The 20,000-nt window shown below is 48.3% G+C and overlaps 3 protein-coding genes across 7 annotated transcripts in view; 1 reads left to right on the top strand and 2 right to left on the bottom strand.

The window, feature by feature from the left end:
* Positions 1-969, bottom strand: part of LOC130200690 (sorting nexin-4-like) — an 18,465-nt gene extending 17,496 nt beyond the window's left edge. For all 3 annotated transcript variants that reach the window (XR_008833059.1, XR_008833060.1, XM_056425170.1), the window contains exons 1-3: positions 867-969; positions 320-444; positions 90-228 (exon numbers count right to left, since the gene is read on the bottom strand). Coding sequence is in view for 1 of the 3 variants with exons in the window: in XM_056425170.1 (XP_056281145.1) it covers positions 90-228; positions 320-444; positions 867-956 (354 nt within the window). In the remaining 2 variants the exon portion in view is untranslated. The remainder of the gene's footprint in view (positions 1-89; positions 229-319; positions 445-866) is intronic.
* Positions 970-1,589: 620 nt separating this feature from the next.
* pnpla3 (patatin-like phospholipase domain containing 3) lies at positions 1,590-12,274 on the bottom strand. 2 transcript variants are annotated; one of them, XM_056425161.1, is made up of 9 exons: positions 12,010-12,273; positions 8,968-9,200; positions 7,912-7,977; positions 7,143-7,352; positions 5,241-5,301; positions 4,972-5,148; positions 4,767-4,899; positions 3,357-3,464; positions 1,590-2,295 (listed from the first exon to the last, which is right to left on the bottom strand). In XM_056425161.1, the coding sequence occupies exons 1-9, from the start codon at positions 12,194-12,196 to the stop codon at positions 2,031-2,033; spliced, it is 1,440 nt and encodes a 479-aa protein (XP_056281136.1). In that variant the 5' UTR covers positions 12,197-12,273; the 3' UTR covers positions 1,590-2,030. The 2 variants fall into 2 exon arrangements, 1 of the variants encoding a protein (XP_056281136.1); XR_008833058.1 differs by having other exon boundaries at positions 2,210-2,295; positions 3,216-3,464; positions 12,010-12,274.
* Positions 12,275-13,638: 1,364 nt separating this feature from the next.
* Positions 13,639-20,000, top strand: part of sult4a1 (sulfotransferase family 4A, member 1) — an 11,378-nt gene continuing 5,016 nt past the window's right edge. For both annotated transcript variants that reach the window (XM_056425177.1, XM_056425178.1), the window contains exons 1-5: positions 13,639-13,984; positions 15,603-15,733; positions 16,396-16,476; positions 18,239-18,365; positions 18,638-18,732. In XM_056425177.1, the coding sequence (XP_056281152.1) occupies positions 13,816-13,984; positions 15,603-15,733; positions 16,396-16,476; positions 18,239-18,365; positions 18,638-18,732 (603 nt within the window). In that variant the 5' untranslated portion in view covers positions 13,639-13,815. The remainder of the gene's footprint in view (positions 13,985-15,602; positions 15,734-16,395; positions 16,477-18,238; positions 18,366-18,637; positions 18,733-20,000) is intronic.

Genomic DNA, 20,000 nt, shown 5'->3' with positions numbered 1-20,000 from the left:
CACCTGTATGAGAGGTAACTAGTGCCCACTGGACAGAGAGGGGGGGGGCACCACGTGTATGAGAGGTAACTAGTGCTCACTGGACTCACCCTCTTCTCAGGTAGAGGGGGCACCACGATGTATGGATAGGTGACTAACAAGTAGTTCCGCAGCAGTTCGAATTCGCTGTATCTCCTCCACAGGGAGTCCGGGGCCTGGTTGCGACCTTCTGCAACTGCATCCATCGGCCTTCATGGATTAAGTCAAAGGGGGGGGGGTTAAAGTTGAGTTTGAGACAACATGCATGCACCTCCACCGAGCCAGGGCCAGGTGTTCTCACCGTGTTTCCACCAGGTACACGGTGAACGTCTCCTGCATGTTCACCGTGTTTTTGCCGTTCCTTTTCTCGGCTTCAGCAACGCAGATCTCCATCCGGCGCAGGAGCGTGGAGTCCTCCTCCATCACCTGAGCACCACACAGCAGAGGAACCTCAGAGGAACCTCAGAGGAACAGCAGAGGAACAGCAGAGGAACAGCAGAGGAACCTCAGAGGAACAGCAGAGGAACAGCAGAGGAACATCAGAGGAACAGCAGAGGAACAGCAGAGGAACAGCGGCTCCACCTGCTGCTCCACCCTGCTGCTCGCTAGCAGCTGTCCGTGTGGACGATGAATATAGACGATGAACTTATGAATAAACAAGTTAACGTCGAGACGTGACGGCAGACTGGCTGAGTCATGACGTCACAGGCCACTGACAACGTCTTCTTACGTCCAGTTAGCTCGTAAGTAACTTAGCATTGGAGCTAGCTCTGCCCCAGCGGTGCCGGTGAAACGACGTCTACTTCCGGTACTACGGCGAGGCTGACACCGGGAGGGCCCCGGTTTACCGTGTGGGTCAGGCTGCTGCTCCCGTCCGCGGCGGTGTGGTCCGACTCGTCGTCAGTCGCCAGAGACTCGTCCCTCCCGTCCTCCGCCATCCTCTTCTTCTCGGTGGCGAGCCAGGGCGCATGCGCAACGGCTACCGCGACCCAACAGATGTGATGGGTGAAATATTTTCAGAATAAAAGGATCCTGTTAATCATAATTATGAGATAACTTATGAGATACTGTCTCATTATTTCGACTTATCTCATAATAATGAGATGAAAGTATCTCAGTATTAGATCAGGATCCTCATTTGTACATTAGATGGGTTAAAAAACATCAATGTTGGAAAGTAACATTTCCGGCATCATCAGTACTCGAGAACATCTGTAATACAGCCTCTTTGTGACTTCCACAGTTAGAGGCTCACAGCCTCTCTCATCTTTATGTGATATGTTCGATGATTGGTTCACTTCATGTGCTTTATACAAGAAACAAAGAAAGCATTTACCAGGTGGAGCTAACCGGCTATCTCCTTCTCTATTTCATCTCATCAGGACAATAGACATTATATTATATTACATGTTATAAGTAGAATCCACATATCAGAACAATGTGAACATGTAGGCTCCCTCTTAATAAATTAATAAATTACCATACTTCATTTAGTGACCTGAAGAAAATCTCCTCAATACGCCCCTAGTGGCCACTTGGTGCAGGTGCGGGACACTCAATGAAACACATCGTTTATTTTTTTCAAATGTTTAATCTCAAGAGAACATCACAGTGCAAAAAGTACAACTTCAAACTGATTTACAACTTGAGGAACGAGGTCAACACATCGATGACCTCTGGAGGCTCCACAGCCAACAGCACGCGGCTCCTCGCTCCTACAGGGCCTTTTAGAAAGGAGGAGCGAGGAGGCGAGAAGGTAAACAATGGGGGGAGCTGTCTGTGAGAAAAGGGACGAAATCACGTCTCAATATATCGTCTCAGGCTCAAGGACACTTCAGTTAATGACATCACTTCCTGTTGCTTGTAGGGAGGGTTACCCAACGCCAGACACCTTCCTGCACACTGAAACAGCTCCGTGGTCCCGCTCGGTCCGGAGCGCCCCGCTGCAGGAGTGTTCTGCGCCTCCTCGTACGCAGCGCTGCTCATGGGCTCAGGCGTCGAGCGCCCGGTGGTCAGAGTCCCCCCGTCACTGTCACTGCAGCGCGGGGCCCTGGGGGGGGGTCGTCCTGAGAGCCCACGAAGAAGCAGACCTGCTGCGGGGACGAGGGGGCGATGTGAGGAGGGTGGTGGGGCGAGGAGGAAGAGGAGGAGGTCGATTTGGGGATCTCCCAGTAGCTGCCGTGCAGGTCCAGGGAGGAGAGCGCCGGCAGGTGCACCGACTTGTCGCAGCCGGGCGGCGGCGGCGGCGCGCTCAGGCACTTCCTCAGGCCGGGCTCACTGCGGGGCGAGAGCACAACAAGGTCACTGTGGAGGTCAAAGGGGCGGGGCTTAACCTCTCGGGAGGAAACACCGTGTGACCAGAGAGATCACAAGAGGAGTCGTCTCTGTTCTGCGTCATCGTGTGAAGAAGAACCAGTGAAGAGGAGAACTCTAGTCCAATGGTTCAGGACTTCAGGCAGCAACTCCTCTTCAACCAATAAGACTTCAATACTCCTTTAAAAGTCCTGCTTCACTTCACAGTCAGATCAAACAAACATCCCAAAGACACTGGCGAAATAAATGATATAATAACAAGTGTAAGAGACATTTTTATTTTGGAGGACCTCCCACCACTAGGGGGCCTCGGGTCAATATAATCAGAGGGGCACTTGGACCCAGGGGTTTCTGGATTGGCAGGAGCACTCAGTGTTTTGACAGGCGAACACGTGACATGTGTTTACTTTACTAATTCATGAGTTTGGACAAGGAACGCATATTTGTGTTTGTTTTGGAAGCCGTAAAACGTTATAGATAAATAACCTTTCACATTACCAACGGGACTTTGCATCAAAACTAAACCGCCCAGCAACAGACCTCTCGGGTGTTCGGGCAAAAGAGTTCCCCGGGGGAACACCCAGGTATAGTTCCGGGAGAGACCAACAGGAGGAAGCGGGTAGGGGGGAAGTAAGGAGGGGCGTGTGGCTGTTTAAGTTAAATATACCAAGGGTACAGTGTACCTTATTAACAGGATGGACAACCGGCGGTGAGAGATGAGTACGAATAGTTTGGGGTTTAGTCGGATTGGATAAATAGTTAGGATACAACTGTGTTGTTACGCAGACTCACCTCGGGCGGTTGGTCTGGGTTAATTGGCAGAACATGGTGAATATATATATATATATATATATATATATATATATATATATATATAAGCTCACTTTAGTTTGGGGAGGGATGAAAAAACATGGAAGACCAAAACAAAGGTGAGTGTCTCCCTGAATGCTGACTCAGGCTCCCCCCCCTGACACACGATGGTCTCCTCCAGTTCCAGAGCCGTGTTGGGGCGGCTGCTCCGTCACCTGGTGGCGTTGGCCGGCGCTCCTCTCCGGGCCTGTTGGTACATGTCACCCGCCACGCCCAGCAGCCACCGCATGTCCGCCGGCACCTCCGGGATCCACTCCACGAACCTGGGGGGCAGAACCAGCACAGAACCAACGGTCAGCTGGCACGCTCTCTTCTTAAAGGGACAGTACACCCCTAAATCAAAAGTACACATTATCAACGTGGTAGTGTTGGTGAGTTGTGGGGACGCCGTCCTTCTCTCTGAGGTCATGGAGGTCAACGGCACCAAAGAATCCATTAGAACATGTGAAACAGAGAGGTCCTGACCCGCTCACTGGAGAGAACCAGACCTGAGGCTGGCTCTCATTTTTTGCCGGTTTCTTCCCTTTTTTTAATTATCTGCCCATTTAAAATAATAATAACCCTCTTGGGAGTGGTTCCTGATCCGATGTGAGGTCAAAGGTCAGGATGTCTTTGTAGACTGTAAAGCCCTCTGAGGGGAGGTAGGGATTTTGGATTTTACAAAATAAACTGAATTTAATTTAATTATTCTGGGATAAAAGCCAAAAGTGACTTCATCACGAGAACAGAGACACACACACAGAGACACACACACACACACACACACAGAGAGAGACACACACACACACACACACACACATAGACACACATAGACACACACACATAGACACACACATGTACACACATATACATAGACACACACACACAGAGACACACACATAGACACACATATACACACACATAGACACACACATAGACACACACACACACATAGACACACACATAGACACAGTGTTCTCTGGTCTGTCACCTGATCAGGTGTTCTCTGGTCTGTACCTGACCAGGTGTTCTCTGGTCTGTACCTGACCAGGTGTTCTCTGGTATGTCACCTGACCAGGTGTTCTCTGGTCTGTACCTGACCAGGTGTTCTCTGGTCTGTCACCTGACCAGGTGTTCTCTGGTCTGTCACCTGATCAGGTGTTCTCTGGTATGTCACCTGATCAGGTGTTCTCTGGTCTGTACCTGACCAGGTGTTCTCTGGTCTGTACCTGATCAGGTGTTCTCTGGTCTGTACCTGATCAGGTGTTCATTGGTCTGTACCTGACCAGGTGTTCTCTGGTATGTCACCTGACCAGGTGTTCTCTGGTCTGTACCTGACCAGGTGTTCTCTGGTCTGTACCTGACCAGGTGTTCTCTGGTCTGTACCTGACCAGGTGTTCTCTGGTCTGTACCTGACCAGGTGTTCTCTGGTCTGTCACCTGATCAGGTGTTCTCTGGTCTGTACCTGACCAGGTGTTCTCTGGTCTGTACCTGACCAGGTGTTCTCTGGTCTGTACCTGATCAGGTGTTCTCTGGTCTGTCACCTGATCAGGTGTGACCAGGTTCTGAGCGGACGGACATTTCACCTCTGGGCCGCGGAGTAGGCCGACTGCACGGGCAGCGTGTAGGGCATGAGCATGTAGGACGCCACGCGCACGGGCAGCATGGTGGACACCTTGGCGTACAGGCCGGACTGGTCCTGGCACGCGGAGCAGAGCACTGGGGGACACACGGTTAGCACGTTAGCACGGTGACGCTTTACCGAAGGTGTGTCGGGATCCGGTGGCGCACCTTTCCTGATGGGCGTGGGCAGCACCAGCTGCTCGTCCAGCCACCAGTGCTGTTTGCGCAGGAGGCGGAGCCTCCGCAGCACCCACTCCTGGGTGGTCTCCGTGTGCGTGCAGCAGCAAGGGGGCGGGCTCTCTGGGGGGGCGGGGCCAGCGGTCGGGGAGTCCAGCATCAGCAGGTCTGGAGAACACAAAGAGTGACGTCGGTGTACGCGGGCCGAAGGGCGGAGCTTATGACTCCAGAGTCGCCACGGCAACGAGGAGGAAACTCACTGTTTACTTCCAGGAAGCGCAGAGCATCCTTATAACCGCTCTGACACATCTCAGCCAGGACCTGAGGAGAGGAGACAGGACTTCAATATATACACATATATACACACACATATATATATATGTGTATATATATATACACATATATATACACACACACATATGTATATATATATACACATATATATACACACACACATATATATATATATATATATACACATATATATACACACACACATATATATATACACACACACATATATATATATGTATATATATACACATATATATATATGTGTGTGTATATATATGTTTATATATGTTTATATATGTGTATATATATATATGTGTGTGTATATATATATGTGTATATATATATATACACACATATATATATATATATATATGTGTGTATATATATATATGTGTGTGTATATATGTATATTATATACACACACATATATATATATGTGTGTATATACATATATTAATGCCATATATATATATATGTGTGTATATATATATACACACACATATATATATATATGTGTGTATATATATATATATTAATTAATGCTATATATATATGTGTGTATATATATATATAAATTAATTCCATATATATATATATATGGAATTAATCACACAAAGCATGCAGAGATATTTAAATTATTTTAAAAAATGTAACTAAATAAATGTTAATGGAGATTTGAAGGTATTATTCTTATATCTCTGGATGATTCAGTTTTCCGTTGGATGAGGAGATCAACATCTCGGTATCCAACGGCTCAGCAGAGCTGCTCTCAGCCAATCAACGGGCCAGAGGACCAAGAGGTCAAAGCCCACCGGGGGGGGGGGGGGTCTGTACTGTTGCACCATCAATACGCCGCCCGCCAAGTGTGTGTGTGTGTGTGTGTGTATCTGTGTGTGTGTATCTGTGTGTGTATCTGTATCTGTGTTTGTGTATCTGTGTGTGTGTGTATCTGTGTGTGTGACATCGTGCTCATGACGTCACGCTCATGACATCGTGCTCATGACATCGTGCTCATGACGTCACGCTCATGACATCGTGCTCATGACGTCACGCTCATGACATCGTGCTCATGACGTCACGCTCATGACATCACGCTCATGACATCGTGCTCATGACATCGTGCTCATGACATCGCGTATGACATCGCGACGCCATGACATCGCGTCATGACGCCACGCCATGACATCACGCCATGACATCACGCTCATGACATCGCGCTCGCGACATCGCGTGCTCGCGACATCGTGCTTGCGACGCCACGCCATGACATCGTGCTCGCGACATCGCGCTCGCGACGCGTGCTCGCGACATCGCGCCATGACATCGCGTTCGCGACATCGCGCTCATGACATCGCGCTCATGACATCGCGTTTCGCGACATCGTGCTCATGACATCGTGCTCATGACATCGCGTTTCGCGACATCGCGTTTCGCGACATCGTGCTCATGACATCGTGCTCATGACATCGTGCTCATGACGTCGTGCTCATGACGTCGCGCTCATGACATCGCGCTCATGACATCGTGCTCATGACATCGTGCTCATGACATCGCGCTCATGACATCGTGCTCATGACATCACGCTCATGACATCACGCTCATGACATCGTGCTCATGACATCGTGCTCATGACATCGTGCTCATGACATCGTGCTCATGACATCGTGCTCATGACATCGTGCTCATGACATCGCGCTCATGACATCGTGCTCATGACATCGCGCTCATGACATCGCGCTCATGACGTCGCGCTCATGACATCGCGCTCATGACATCGCGCTCATGACATCGCGCTCATGACATCACGCTCATGACATCGTGCTCATGACATGGTGGCCGTGACCTCGTGGCCATGACCTCGTGCTCACCTTGGGCTCGGGGGGAAACAGCGCCCGGCTCAGGCGGTACATGTTGCCTAGGTTCATTTGGATGCTGGTGTTGGTGAAGCGCAGCTCGTGGAAGTTGGTGGAGTTGTCTCGGGGGCAGATGTCACACTCCCCCGAGAAGGGCGAGATGGTGATGGTGTTCTTCAGCTCCGACTGCGGCAGGTTGTTGCTGATGCCTCCGTCCACGTAGCGCTGGGGTTAGCTTCTGTTTGTAGTGAAATGAAAGAGTGCTTTAAAAACAACTGACATGTGCTCCACCTTAACTGACATGTGCTCCACCTTAACTGTGGCTTTGGGGACCCCCACACACACACTCACACTCACATACACACACACTCACATACACACACACATACACACACACACACACACACATACACACACACACACTGTCTGGTCAGAGTCCAGCTGATGAGTGAAACCAGAAATCGTCTCTCCTGACTATTTAAATGAATCATGAAGCTTCTCACTGAGGGGTCAGAGATACGCTCACTGGTGGTGGTTGTTGTTGTGTTCACACGAGGACATGGCTGGTCTCAAGGACAACAATGAGGTGGTAACTGCTAAAGCTTTAGGAGGAGGAGGAGCAGGAGGAGGAGGAGGGGGAGGAGCAGGAGGAGGAGCAGGAGGAGGAGGAGGAGCAGGAGGAGCAGGAGGAGGAGGAGCAGGAGGAGGAGGAGGAGGGGGAGGAGCAGGAGGAGGAGCAGGAGGAGGAGGAGCAGGAGGAGGAGGAGAGGAGGAGGCCACCTACCACTCCTCTGAAGGACGGGGGGATGAGGCCACAGTACACTGGGATGAAGCAGCTGCAGATCAGAGCCTGAGGACAGAGAGCAGGGTTAGACCAGAGACCCCCAGAGACCAGAGGACCCCAGAGACCCTCAGAGACCAGAGACCCCCAGAGACCAGAGACCCCCAGAGACCAGAGACCCCCAGAGACCAGAGGACCCCAGAGACCCTCAGAGACCAGAGACCCCCAGAGACCAGAGGACCCCAGAGACCAGAGGACCCCAGAGACCCTCAGAGACCAGAGACCCCCAGAGACCAGAGACCCTCAGAGACCAGAGACCCTCAGAGACCAGAGACCCTCAGAGACCAGAGGACCCCAGAGACCCTCAGAGACCAGAGACCCCCAGAGACCAGAGGACCCCAGAGACCAGAGACCCCCAGAGACCCTCAGAGACCCACAGAGACCAGAGGACCCCAGAGACCAGAGGACCCCAGAGACCCTCAGAGACCAGAGACCCTCAGAGACCAGAGGACCCCAGAGACCAGAGACCCTCAGAGACCAGAGACCAGAGACCCCCAGAGACCAGAGACCCCCAGAGACCAGAGACCCCCAGAGACCAGAGGACCCCAGAGACCAGAGGACCCCAGAGACCCTCAGAGACCAGAGACCCCCAGAGACCAGAGACCAGAGACCCCCAGAGACCAGAGGACCCCAGAGACCCTCAGAGACCAGAGACCCCCAGAGACCAGAGACCAGAGACCCCCAGAGACCAGAGGACCCCAGAGACCCTCAGAGACCAGAGGACCCCAGAGACCCTCAGAGACCCCCAGAGACCAGAGGACCCCAGAGACCCCCAGAGACCAGAGGACACCAGAGACCAGAGACCCTCAGAGACCCCCAGAGACCAGAGGACCCCAGAGACCAGAGGACCCCAGAGACCAGAGGACCCCAGAGACCCTCAGAGACCAGAGACCCCCAGAGACCAGAGACCCCCAGAGACCAGAGGACCCCAGAGGACCCCCAGAGACCAGAGGACCCCAGAGACCCTCAGAGACCCCCAGAGGACCCCCCCCCCCCCACCTGAATGAGCTCCTCCTTGGAGCTGAACTCTGACACCAGGACGTTCTCCCCGTCCGACACTCTGGTGAGCGACACGCTGAGCCGGCCCGAGGCCCGCAGGTGGGCGTCGGCCGGCAGGTCCCGGTCCAGCCCGGTCCGGATCACCTTGACCAGGTTGAAGGTCGGGTGGAGCGGGCCCAGGTTCCTCTTCCTGGCCTCCTTGGCCACCTCCAGAACATCCTCACAACATTTAGCTGGAAGACAGATGAAAGAAACGGATCAGGGGACCCGGCACCAGAACCACAGTCAGATCCACAGTCAGAACCACAGAGCCAGAACGACGGTGTCAGAACCACAGAGCCAGAACCACAGAGCCAGAACCACAGAGCCAGAACCACAGTCAGAACCACAGCGTCAGAACCACAGTCAGAACCACAGAGCCAGAACCACAGAGCCAGAACCACAGTCAGAACCACAGCGTCAGAACCACAGAGCCAGAACCACAGTCAGAACCACAGTGTCAGAACCACAGAGCCAGAACCACAGTCAGAACCACAGCGTCAGAACCACAGAGCCAGAACCACAGTCAGAACCACAGAGCCAGAACCACAGGGTCAGAACCACAGAGCCAGAACCACAGTCAGAACCACAACGTCAGAACCACAGTCAGAACCACAGAGCCAGAACCACAGTCAGAACCACAGAGCCAGAACCACAGTCAGAACCACAGAGCCAGAACCACAGTCAGAACCACAGCGTCAGAACCACAGAGCCAGAACCACAGTCAGAACCACAGAGCCAGAACCACAGAGCCAGAACCACAGTCAGAACCACAGCGTCAGAACCACAGCGTCAGAATCACAGTCAGAACCACAGTCAGAACCACAGCGTCAGAATCACAGTCAGAACCACAGTCAGAACCACAGAGCCAGAACCACAGAGCCAGAACCACAGCGTCAGAACCACAGTCAGAACCACAGAGCCAGAACCACAGGGTCAGAACCACAGAGCCAGAACCACAGAGCCAGAACCACAGGGTCAGAACCACAGTCAGAACCACAGAGCCAGAACCACAGCGTCAGAACCACAGAGCCAGAACCACAGGGTCAGAACCACAGTCAGAACCACAGAGCCAGAACCACGGTGTCAGAACCACAGCGTCAGAACCACGGTGTCAGAACCACAGAGCCAGAACCATGGTGTCAGAACCACAGCGTCAGAACCACAGAGCCAGAACCACAGGGTCAGAACCACAGAGCCAGAACCACAGTCAGAACCACAGAGCCAGAACCACAGTCAGAACCACAGTCAGAACCACAGCGTCAGAACCACAGAGCCAGAACCACAGTCAGAACCACAGCGTCAGAACCACAGAGCCAAAACCACAGTCAGAACCACAGTCAGAACCACAGAGCCAGAACCACGGTGTCAGAACCACAGTCAGAACCACAGAGCCAGAACCACAGTCAGAACCACAGTCAGAACCACAGTCAGAACCACAGCCAGAACCACAGCCAGAACCACAGTCAGAACCACGGTGTCAGAACCACAGTCAGAACCACAGCCAGAACCACATTCAGAACCACAGAGCCAGAACCAGTCAGAACCACAGGGTCAGAACCACGGTGTCAGAACCACAGACTCAGAACCACAGACTCAGAACCACAGTCAGAACCACAGACTCAGAACCACAGTCAGAACCAGAGCGGGGCAAACGGACCTTCACTAATATGTTAGGGCGACACGCCCCATATATGATCACTTCATAGAGTTCTGCTGTCTGCCGGCTGCTCTAGGAACACAAACAATCTATAAATACAGATTTTAATTATTTTAAAAAACAAAAATAAGTTATAATTGTAAACAGTTGTTTAAAAATGTAATAACAATAAATAACGACAAAGAAATAAGAATAACATTGAATATGATCATCTTATTCATGTTTTATCTCTAAGAAAACGCTTTAAATCTATTAGACTACGAACTAATAGTCTTATTAGTGACTAATAGTTTTATTATTGCTATGTTTATGATCATTTGTCATATCCCTTAAGCTTAAATACATATATTTTAGTGCTGTGAAAAATAACGCATTAACTCAGTTAATTAAATTACAGGTTTAACAAGTTATTTTCTCTTAACGTATTTAACGCATGTGCAGAATGAGCTTCCAGTCCGTCTGTTGTTGGTCGTCTCTCCAGCAGCATGTCATTCTGTCTCTAGTGTCGCGTTAACACGACTCCGATCTCCGTCTCGCGCGCCGCAGAGCTCGGATGCCAGCGTGTGCGCGCACATCGGGACGAAAAAAAGTCACTTGCAGTTTTGAACAAAAGTTAAATGTTATTTCACAAGTTTCTAAAAGTGCCCCCTGTCTGTCTTCAGTCACTGGACCTCAAGAACACGCCGGTCTCCCTGGAGACCAGAACCGACCCAGAGGCCCGGAGACGCTTCTTCATGGAAGAGGAAGGAAGGGCCCTGAGAAGAGGCTCCCAAGGGCCCGTGTCATTCACACAGAGACTAGACCCATACATATATATATATACATACATATATATTACATTAATGACATTTAGATATGTATTTTGGGTCTGCTTATATAATAACAGTTATGTAACGCAACTTTCTTAGTTATACATATTTAACTTGTGATGTGTGTATTTATTTTATTGTATTTTAATGTTTTATCTGGAGTCTGAAATAAAAGTTTGATCGATTACAGTCACATTAAAATAAGTTCGGTATGTTTAATATATAAAACGACAACAAAAAAAGATTTTAAAACATTTTCATAAAAAACACTGCAGCAATCACTAAAAGATGTAATAATATTAATAATACCGATTACAATATAATAACTATCAACATTAATAACACTATAATACTATCAACATTAATAACGCTATAATAATGAATAACATTAATAACACTATAATAACTATCAACATTAATAACGCTATAATAACTATCAACATTAATAACGCTATAATAATGAATAACATTAATAACGCTATCATCGACCCGTGCGGCTGCATCGAGCTCCGGTGCTCCGGCGGGTGGTCCTACTTATGCACGCCTGGCTCGCGAGCACAGAGGCGGTCAGCGCGCCGGCGGAGGCCCCGTAGAGCCGCGTGGCCCCCCGCAGGAGGTAGGGCGCCTTCTCCAGCAGGCAGCTGGCCACCCCGATGTGGTAAATCCCCAGGAAGCCGCAGCCGGCGAAGGACAGGTTCCAGCTGCCGGTAATGTCGACCATGGCCGGGCATGGAGCCCCGGGACGGCGGAGAGATCAGAGCAGCGAGGTCCGGCCCTGTGCTCGCGGGAGAGGAGCGGTATCCCTCCGCGGGGCGACAGCGGGCTCTTATAGAGGGGACGAGCGGGGAGGAGGCTCTGCTCGTGATGCCTTCAGGGGCCGTCTGAACTATCTGAACGCCGACATGACGTAACTTACAGTTACCTGCTGACACGCGCCGACGTGACACGTGGACAGGTGACCTCATGTTGATGCCATCAGGTCACACAGGTGTGGTTTAGTTTCGCACACGACACGAATCAGAACGCGCCTGAATGTGCGCGCGCTTTTTGTTATTATCGTGTTATCTTCAAGATTTACGAGGGTTCATGAGGGCAACACGTCTTTCTGAACATATGAGCCAATCGACGGCAAGCGGGATGGACCAAAAGCAGTAGCGTCACAGCCCCGCCCCCTTCTGTTTCCTCTGCCTCAGAAGACTTCACGGTTTAATATTTAATATTATAAATACTCTGGTCATAAATAAATGTACTTCATTATAACAAGTACTTCATTCTCTAAAGTACTTCATTATAACAAGTACTTCATTCTCTAAAGTACTTCATTATAACAAGTACTTCATTCTCTAAAGTACTTCATTATAACAAGTACTTCATTCTCTAAAGTACTTCATTATAATACTTCATTCCAGACGACCGTTCTGACGGCCTGAAGAGCTCTTCACCATCAGGTGAACCGAGACTCCCTCCTCACTGGTTGTGTAAATACTTTAGTTAGTTTTTTTAATGATTTTACGATGAGGCCAGTATTTTATCGTAACCTGAATGTTTATTTCTTGTTTATGATGTTATGTGTTAACCTCTCTCTCCTTTAGTGAAGGCATCTGGCCACAGGGACCAGCTGGAAGTTAGCCTGAGCTAACGTTGACACATTGACCCCTGGGTTGATTAATGTGTACGGTCCCTGTACAAATAAATACATAAATGAAATAAATGAAAAATTAAATGAAACTAAATGATCGTTGCTCCACAGTTTTAAATTCAGTTATTTCAGGGACGTGATGACACTCACAAATATATCAATATTCTACTCAAGAGCAAAGCCTTCCACAAGAAAGAGCACGTTATACTTAATTTGCCACGTTTGTATACTTTACTTATATATTAAGTATTAAAGTATTCTATGTATTGTTGATTTTCGACATAAAAACACAATAAACAGAGTTAACCAACGCACGTAACAATACGACTCGATGCTTCGGCTCATATGCTATATAAGCATAATGTATGACGTATAGCCACCATGTGTGTTCATTGCGTAATAGTAATAGAGTATTACAGCCGCGTGACGTCATCTGTATCCCCGTTGGAGAGCATCCTGCCTCTACAGTCGCGCGCGCATCCTCACGGCGAGAGTGGTCCTGATGCTGCGTCTCGCGCGTGCGCGCATTACATCACTTCTCTGCAGCGCGATTGGCCGCGCGCCTCTCTTCGCCCGGCCGCCGCGCAGCCTCCGCAGCAGCGGCGTCGTCAGCCGCCGCACATCGACCGACCGCCTCGCGCTCGTCCGGTGGTGCGCGCGCGTCTTCTCGTCCCCTGCACCGGCGGCCCGTCTCCGAGGACATGGCCGAGAGCGAGGCGGACACGCCGAGCACGCCCATCGAGTTCGACAGCAAATACTTCGAGCACGATGGCGTGCGGCTGCCGCCCTTCTGCAGGGGGAAGATGGAGGAGATCGCCAACTTCTCCCTGAGGAGCAGCGACATCTGGATCGTCACCTACCCGAAGTCAGGTAAACAAGCCTCTGCGTCACCGCGCGGCTCCGCGCGCTCACCGGGCTGCTGCGCGGCACGCGGCGGCTCCGTTGCTTCAGAGCAGCACCGTCATCGGGCGGGCTCAGTGCCGGTGCTCATCTGGCGCGTGCATGTGTCCTGCTGAGCCGCGCCGGGGGGTCGTCGGCATGAGGCCTCCGGCCTCGTAACGCGGGACGCGGTTGTTTACATGCAGCTCCGGTGCGTCGCGGCGCAGCGCCCTGCAGGCCGCCGCGTGCCGAGCCGTGCGCTGGGGTGGGTCCTCAGCGTCATTAAGGTATATTATTATTATTATATTATTATTATTATTATATGAGCTGAACTGCAGCTACTGAAGAGAGTCATGACCCAACAGGGAACCAAGAGGAAACCATCGTTAAGATAAGAGAATCCTTTATGAGTTTAGTGACTCAGAGGGTGAAGTACGACAGAAAGATCAAAACAAGTCAACAATAGACAGAGTAAACAACAGGAAACAATCTATGGTCACTGAATAATATACAATCATTTATACACAGGCAGAATCAATGGCTACCCACAGTGTGATATTAATATTTCACACACACACACAGACACATGCACACACACACACACACACACACACACACACACACACACACACACACACACACACACACACACACACACACACACACACACACACACACACACACACACACACACACACACACACACACACACACACACACACACAGAGACACACACACACACACACACACAGAGAGACACACACACACACACACAGAGACACACACACACACACACACACAGAGACACACACACACACACACACACACACACACACACACAGAGACACACACACACACACACACACACACACAGACACGGACAAGGATTGAGCCACCAGGCAGACTAGTCGTCTAGTTGCATTCTGGGTAATGTATGCGGTTGGTGCCCCATAACGCTTCATATGATATCTCACAAATAAAGGGACTTCAGAGTCCAGCAGCAGGTTGGTCTTTGTTTCAGAATAAACATGAATCCACGACGTCAGGCTCAGGCTACAGAACCACTGAGTTGGGTTCAGGCTACAGAACCACTGAGTGGGGCTCAGGCTACAGAACCACTGAGTTGGGTTCAGGCTACAGAACCACTGAGTGGGGCTCAGGCTACAGAACCACTGAGTTGGGTTCAGGCTACAGAACCACTGAGTGGGGCTCAGGCTACAGAACCACTGAGTTGGGTTCAGGCTACAGAACCACTGAGTGGGGCTCAGGTTACAGAACCACTGAGTTGGGCTCAGGCTACAGAACCACTGAGTGGGGCTCAGGCTACAGAACCACTGAGTTGGGCTCAAGAGCATCCTGTGGTTTGGGTAAGATGACGACCCCCTGGCGGGACTCCAGTTCTTTGGTGATGTGATCCATAAATAGAATTCTTTCACATGAAGCACAAGCAGCCGGTGTTCTGTCGGGATTGAATACTGTCGTTCCTCTTTAGTTGAACACTACATTGTTTTCATACTTGCACTAATGAATCTTTCCCAAGCCGTGATGAGCAGGAAGAGGAGGCGGTCTCAAGATGAAGTGATCCCCTTCCTGTCCTCTGGCGCTACAGGAACCAGTCTACTTCAGGAGATCGTGTACCTGGTGAGTCAGGGGGCAGACCCAGATGAGATCGGCCTCATGAACATCGACGAGCAGCTGCCGGTCCTGGAGTACCCCCAGCCTGGCCTGGACATCATACAGGTACTGTCCTCTAACGGAATGCAGAGGAGGTTCTGGGTCTCTGGGGTCTGGACATATTGTTGCTGAATGGCTTGAGTTGGGTGTAGCAGCATTACATCAGAACGAGGCCGCCTCGCAGCCACCAGGCCTGTTTGCTGGAAGCCGTCTCTGGACCTCAGATCTACTCCTGGTCTCTTGATATTTGGCTAAATAACGAAGTGACTTGAACACACGGAGCGTTGCGGCCTCCTGCTGGCAACACAAGCAACACCAATGCAGACAATACATCACGCATGGTCGTTTTAGAGACGTGCTTTTATTTTGAAAGTCCGAGGACGTGTCTGTAACTGATTTCCGTCCACAGAGCCCAGTCGTCCAGGTCCGACCCGGTTCTGCTCTCCATATGAGTAACTGGTAACTTTATGGTACCAGCAGATAAGGTATCACTATCCAGAGAATCACTCTGACGCCCTATCACGATGAAGCGTCAGAGCCACGCCCCTCATGAGGTCACCATGTGGAATCTGACCTCACAGGGGAGTGTCAGAGGAATCAAGAACCGGAGCTCCAGGATGTGTGTACAGTGTGTGTAGTGTGTGTACAGTGTGTGTAGTGTGTGTGTAGTGTGTGTACAGTGTGTGTGTTCATCAGATGACTTGAGGACAGCTGTTGTGTCTCCACAGGAGCTGACGTCCCCCCGGCTGATCAAGAGCCATCTGCCCTACCGCTTCATGCCCACCGCCATGCACCACGGAGAGGCCAAGGTATCATGACATGTATCATGACATGTCTCCATGTATCATGATATGTATCATGACATGTATCTCCATGTATCATGACATGTATCATGACATGTATCATGACATGTCTCCATGTATCATGACATGTATCATGACATGTATCTCCATGTATCATGACATGTATCATGACATGTATCATGACATGTCTCCATGTATCATGACATGTATCATGACATGTATCATGACATGTATCTCCATGTATCATGACATGTATCATGACATGTATCATGACATGTCTCCATGTATCATGACATGTATCATGACATGTATCTCCATGTATCATGACATGTATCATGACATGTATCATGACATGTCTCCATGTATCATGACATGTATCTCCATGTATCATGACATGTATCATGACATGTATCTCCATGTATCATGACATGTATCATGACATGTATCATGACATGTCTCCATGTATCATGACATGTATTATGACATGTATCATGACATGTATCATGACATGTATCTCCATGTATCATGACATGTATCATGACATGTCTCCATGTATCATGACATGTATCATGACATGTATCTCCATGTATCATGACATGTATCATGACATGTATCATGACATGTCTCCATGTATCATGACATGTATCATGACATGTATCATGACATGTATCTCCATGTATCATGACATGTATCATGACATGTCTCCATGTATCATGACATGTATCATGACATGTATCTCCATGTATCATGACATGTATCATGACATGTATCATGACATGTCTCCATGTATCATGACATGTATCTCCATGTATCATGACATGTATCATGACATGTATCTCCATGTATCATGACATGTATCATGACATGTCTCCATGTATCATGACATGTATTATGACATGTATCATGACATGTATCATGACATGTATCTCCATGTATCATGACATGTATCATGACATATCTCCATGTATCATGACATGTATCTCCATGTATCATGACATGTATCATGACATGTATCATGACATGTATCATGACATGTATCATGACATGTCTCCATGTATCATGACATGTATCATGACATGTATCATGACATGTCTCCATGTATCATGACATGTATTATGACATGTATCATGACATGTATCATGACATATCTCCATGTATCATGACATGTATCTCCATGTATCATGACATGTATCATGACATGTATCATGACATGTATCATGACATGTCTCCATGTATCATGACATGTATCATGACATGTCTCCATGTATCATGACATGTATCATGACATGTATCTCCATGTATCATGACATGTATCATGACATGTATCATGACATGTCTCTCCATGTATCATGACATGTCTCTCCATGTATCATGACATGTATCATGACATGTATCATGACATGTATCATGACATGTCTCTCCATGTATCATGACATGTATCTCCATGTATCATGACATGTATCATGACATGTCTCCATGTATCATGACATGTATCATGACATGTATCATGAAATGTCTCCATGTATCATGACATGTATCTCCATGTATCATGACATGTATCATGACATGTCTCCATGTATCATGACATGTATCATGACATGTATCATGACATGTCTCCATGTATCATGACATGTATCTCCATGTATCATGACATGTATCATGACATGTATCATGACATGTATCTCCATGTATTATGACATGTATCATGACATGTATCATGACATGTATCATGACATGTCTCTCCCTGTATCATGACATGTATCTCCAGGTGATCTACATGGCTCGGAACCCGAAGGACCTGGTGGTCTCCTACTACCAGTTCCACCGCTCGCTCAGGACCATGAGCTACCGGGGGACCTTCCAGGAGTTCTGCCGCCGCTTCATGAACGACAAGCGTAAGTATGCTGGGACCCCGTGACCCCGTGACCCTGTGACCCCATAACCCAGTGACCCGTGACCCTGTGACCCCGTTACATGTGACCCCACAATCCAGTGACCCGTAACCCAGGGACCCCATTACCCTGTGACCCTGTGACCCAGTGATCCAGTGACCCCTCGTGTGGTTTCAAGTCAGTGAACCCCTCTACTGTTGTCTCCAGACTACAGTCAGCTCATCTCTCTCTCTCCCTCTCTCCTCTCTGTCTCTCTCCCTCTCTCTCTCTCTCAGTGGGATATGGTTCCTGGTTTGAACATGTTCAGGAGTTTTGGGAGCATCGTATGGATTCTAATGTCCTCTTCTTGAAATATGAAGACATGTACAAGGTGAGGTCTCCAGGTGCTCTCGTTCCCTCTGACTGAAGAGCCTCGATGATAAACAACTGAGCTGAATTGTATTCAGAGGCATCCCATTGATTGAGACGATATTTTCCTCTTTCACTCAACAAAATATAAGATTTTTTAATACAAATCTGGCAACTCTGCATTTACCTCACCAAGAGTTAGATCTTGATCATTTGAGAACTGTCATTTATATATATATATATATTTATATGTATATATAAATAGTTATATTTATATAAATATATATATATATCAATATATATATATATATATATATATATTCAATTCAATTTATTTTGTATAGCCCATTCTCACAAATTACAAATTTGCCTCAGAGTGCTTAACCCTTGTGTTGCCTTAGGGTCATTTTGACCCGAATCAATATTACACCCTCCCCCCGCTTTAGGATTAATTTGACCCCATTCAATGTTTAATGTCGGTGTTCTTTCGGTAGTCAACAAACAAACATAAAGTGCCTCACACTTAAACTTGGAAAACAATATTAATTCTAATAATTTTCTGGAGGTTTTAATTGCTGGCGTCAAATTGAACCCAAAGGGTAAAATATGTTAGTAAATATAAAGGTAACAGGAGGGTTAAACATTGAATCGGGTCAAAATGACCCAAAGGCGGGGGGAGGGTGTAATATTGATTCGGGTCAAAATGACCCTAAGGCAACACAAGGGTTAAGAGAGTACATATATAAATATATATATATACATATATATATATGTTCTCCTGTATCAGGACTGTGGAGTCAACTGAGAGTCTTGTCTGGTGCTAAGAGCAGCAGAGACATCCTTGTAGAATATACAGCGCAGATAGCAGAAGGAGAACATATCTCATTAAATATTTCATTGAATATCTCATTGAATATCTCATTGAATATTTCATTGAATATTTCATTGAATATTTCATTGAATATCTCATTGAATATCTCATTGAATATCTCATTGAATATTTCATTGAATATCTCATTGAATATTTCATTGAATATCTCATTGAATATTTCATTGAATATCTCATTGAATATCTCATTGAATATGCTTCTGATGGTTGGCGTGAACACAGAGACTCAGAGTTCATCATAGTTGTGAGCGTGTTAGCGCACTGACACGAGCAATCAGCTCAAAGCTCACTGTGCCTGGAACAGCTTCGCTAGCATGGCTGCTAGCATGGCTGTGCTAACACTTGTCATGTTAATGTTGTGTTAACATTCATTATGAATATTATGGTTTCGTGTTTTTGTT

Source organism: Pseudoliparis swirei, chromosome 10, assembly GCF_029220125.1.
Source record: "Pseudoliparis swirei isolate HS2019 ecotype Mariana Trench chromosome 10, NWPU_hadal_v1, whole genome shotgun sequence".
Lineage (NCBI taxonomy): Eukaryota > Metazoa > Chordata > Actinopteri > Perciformes > Liparidae > Pseudoliparis > Pseudoliparis swirei.
This window is presented reverse-complemented; position numbering and strand designations above follow the sequence as displayed.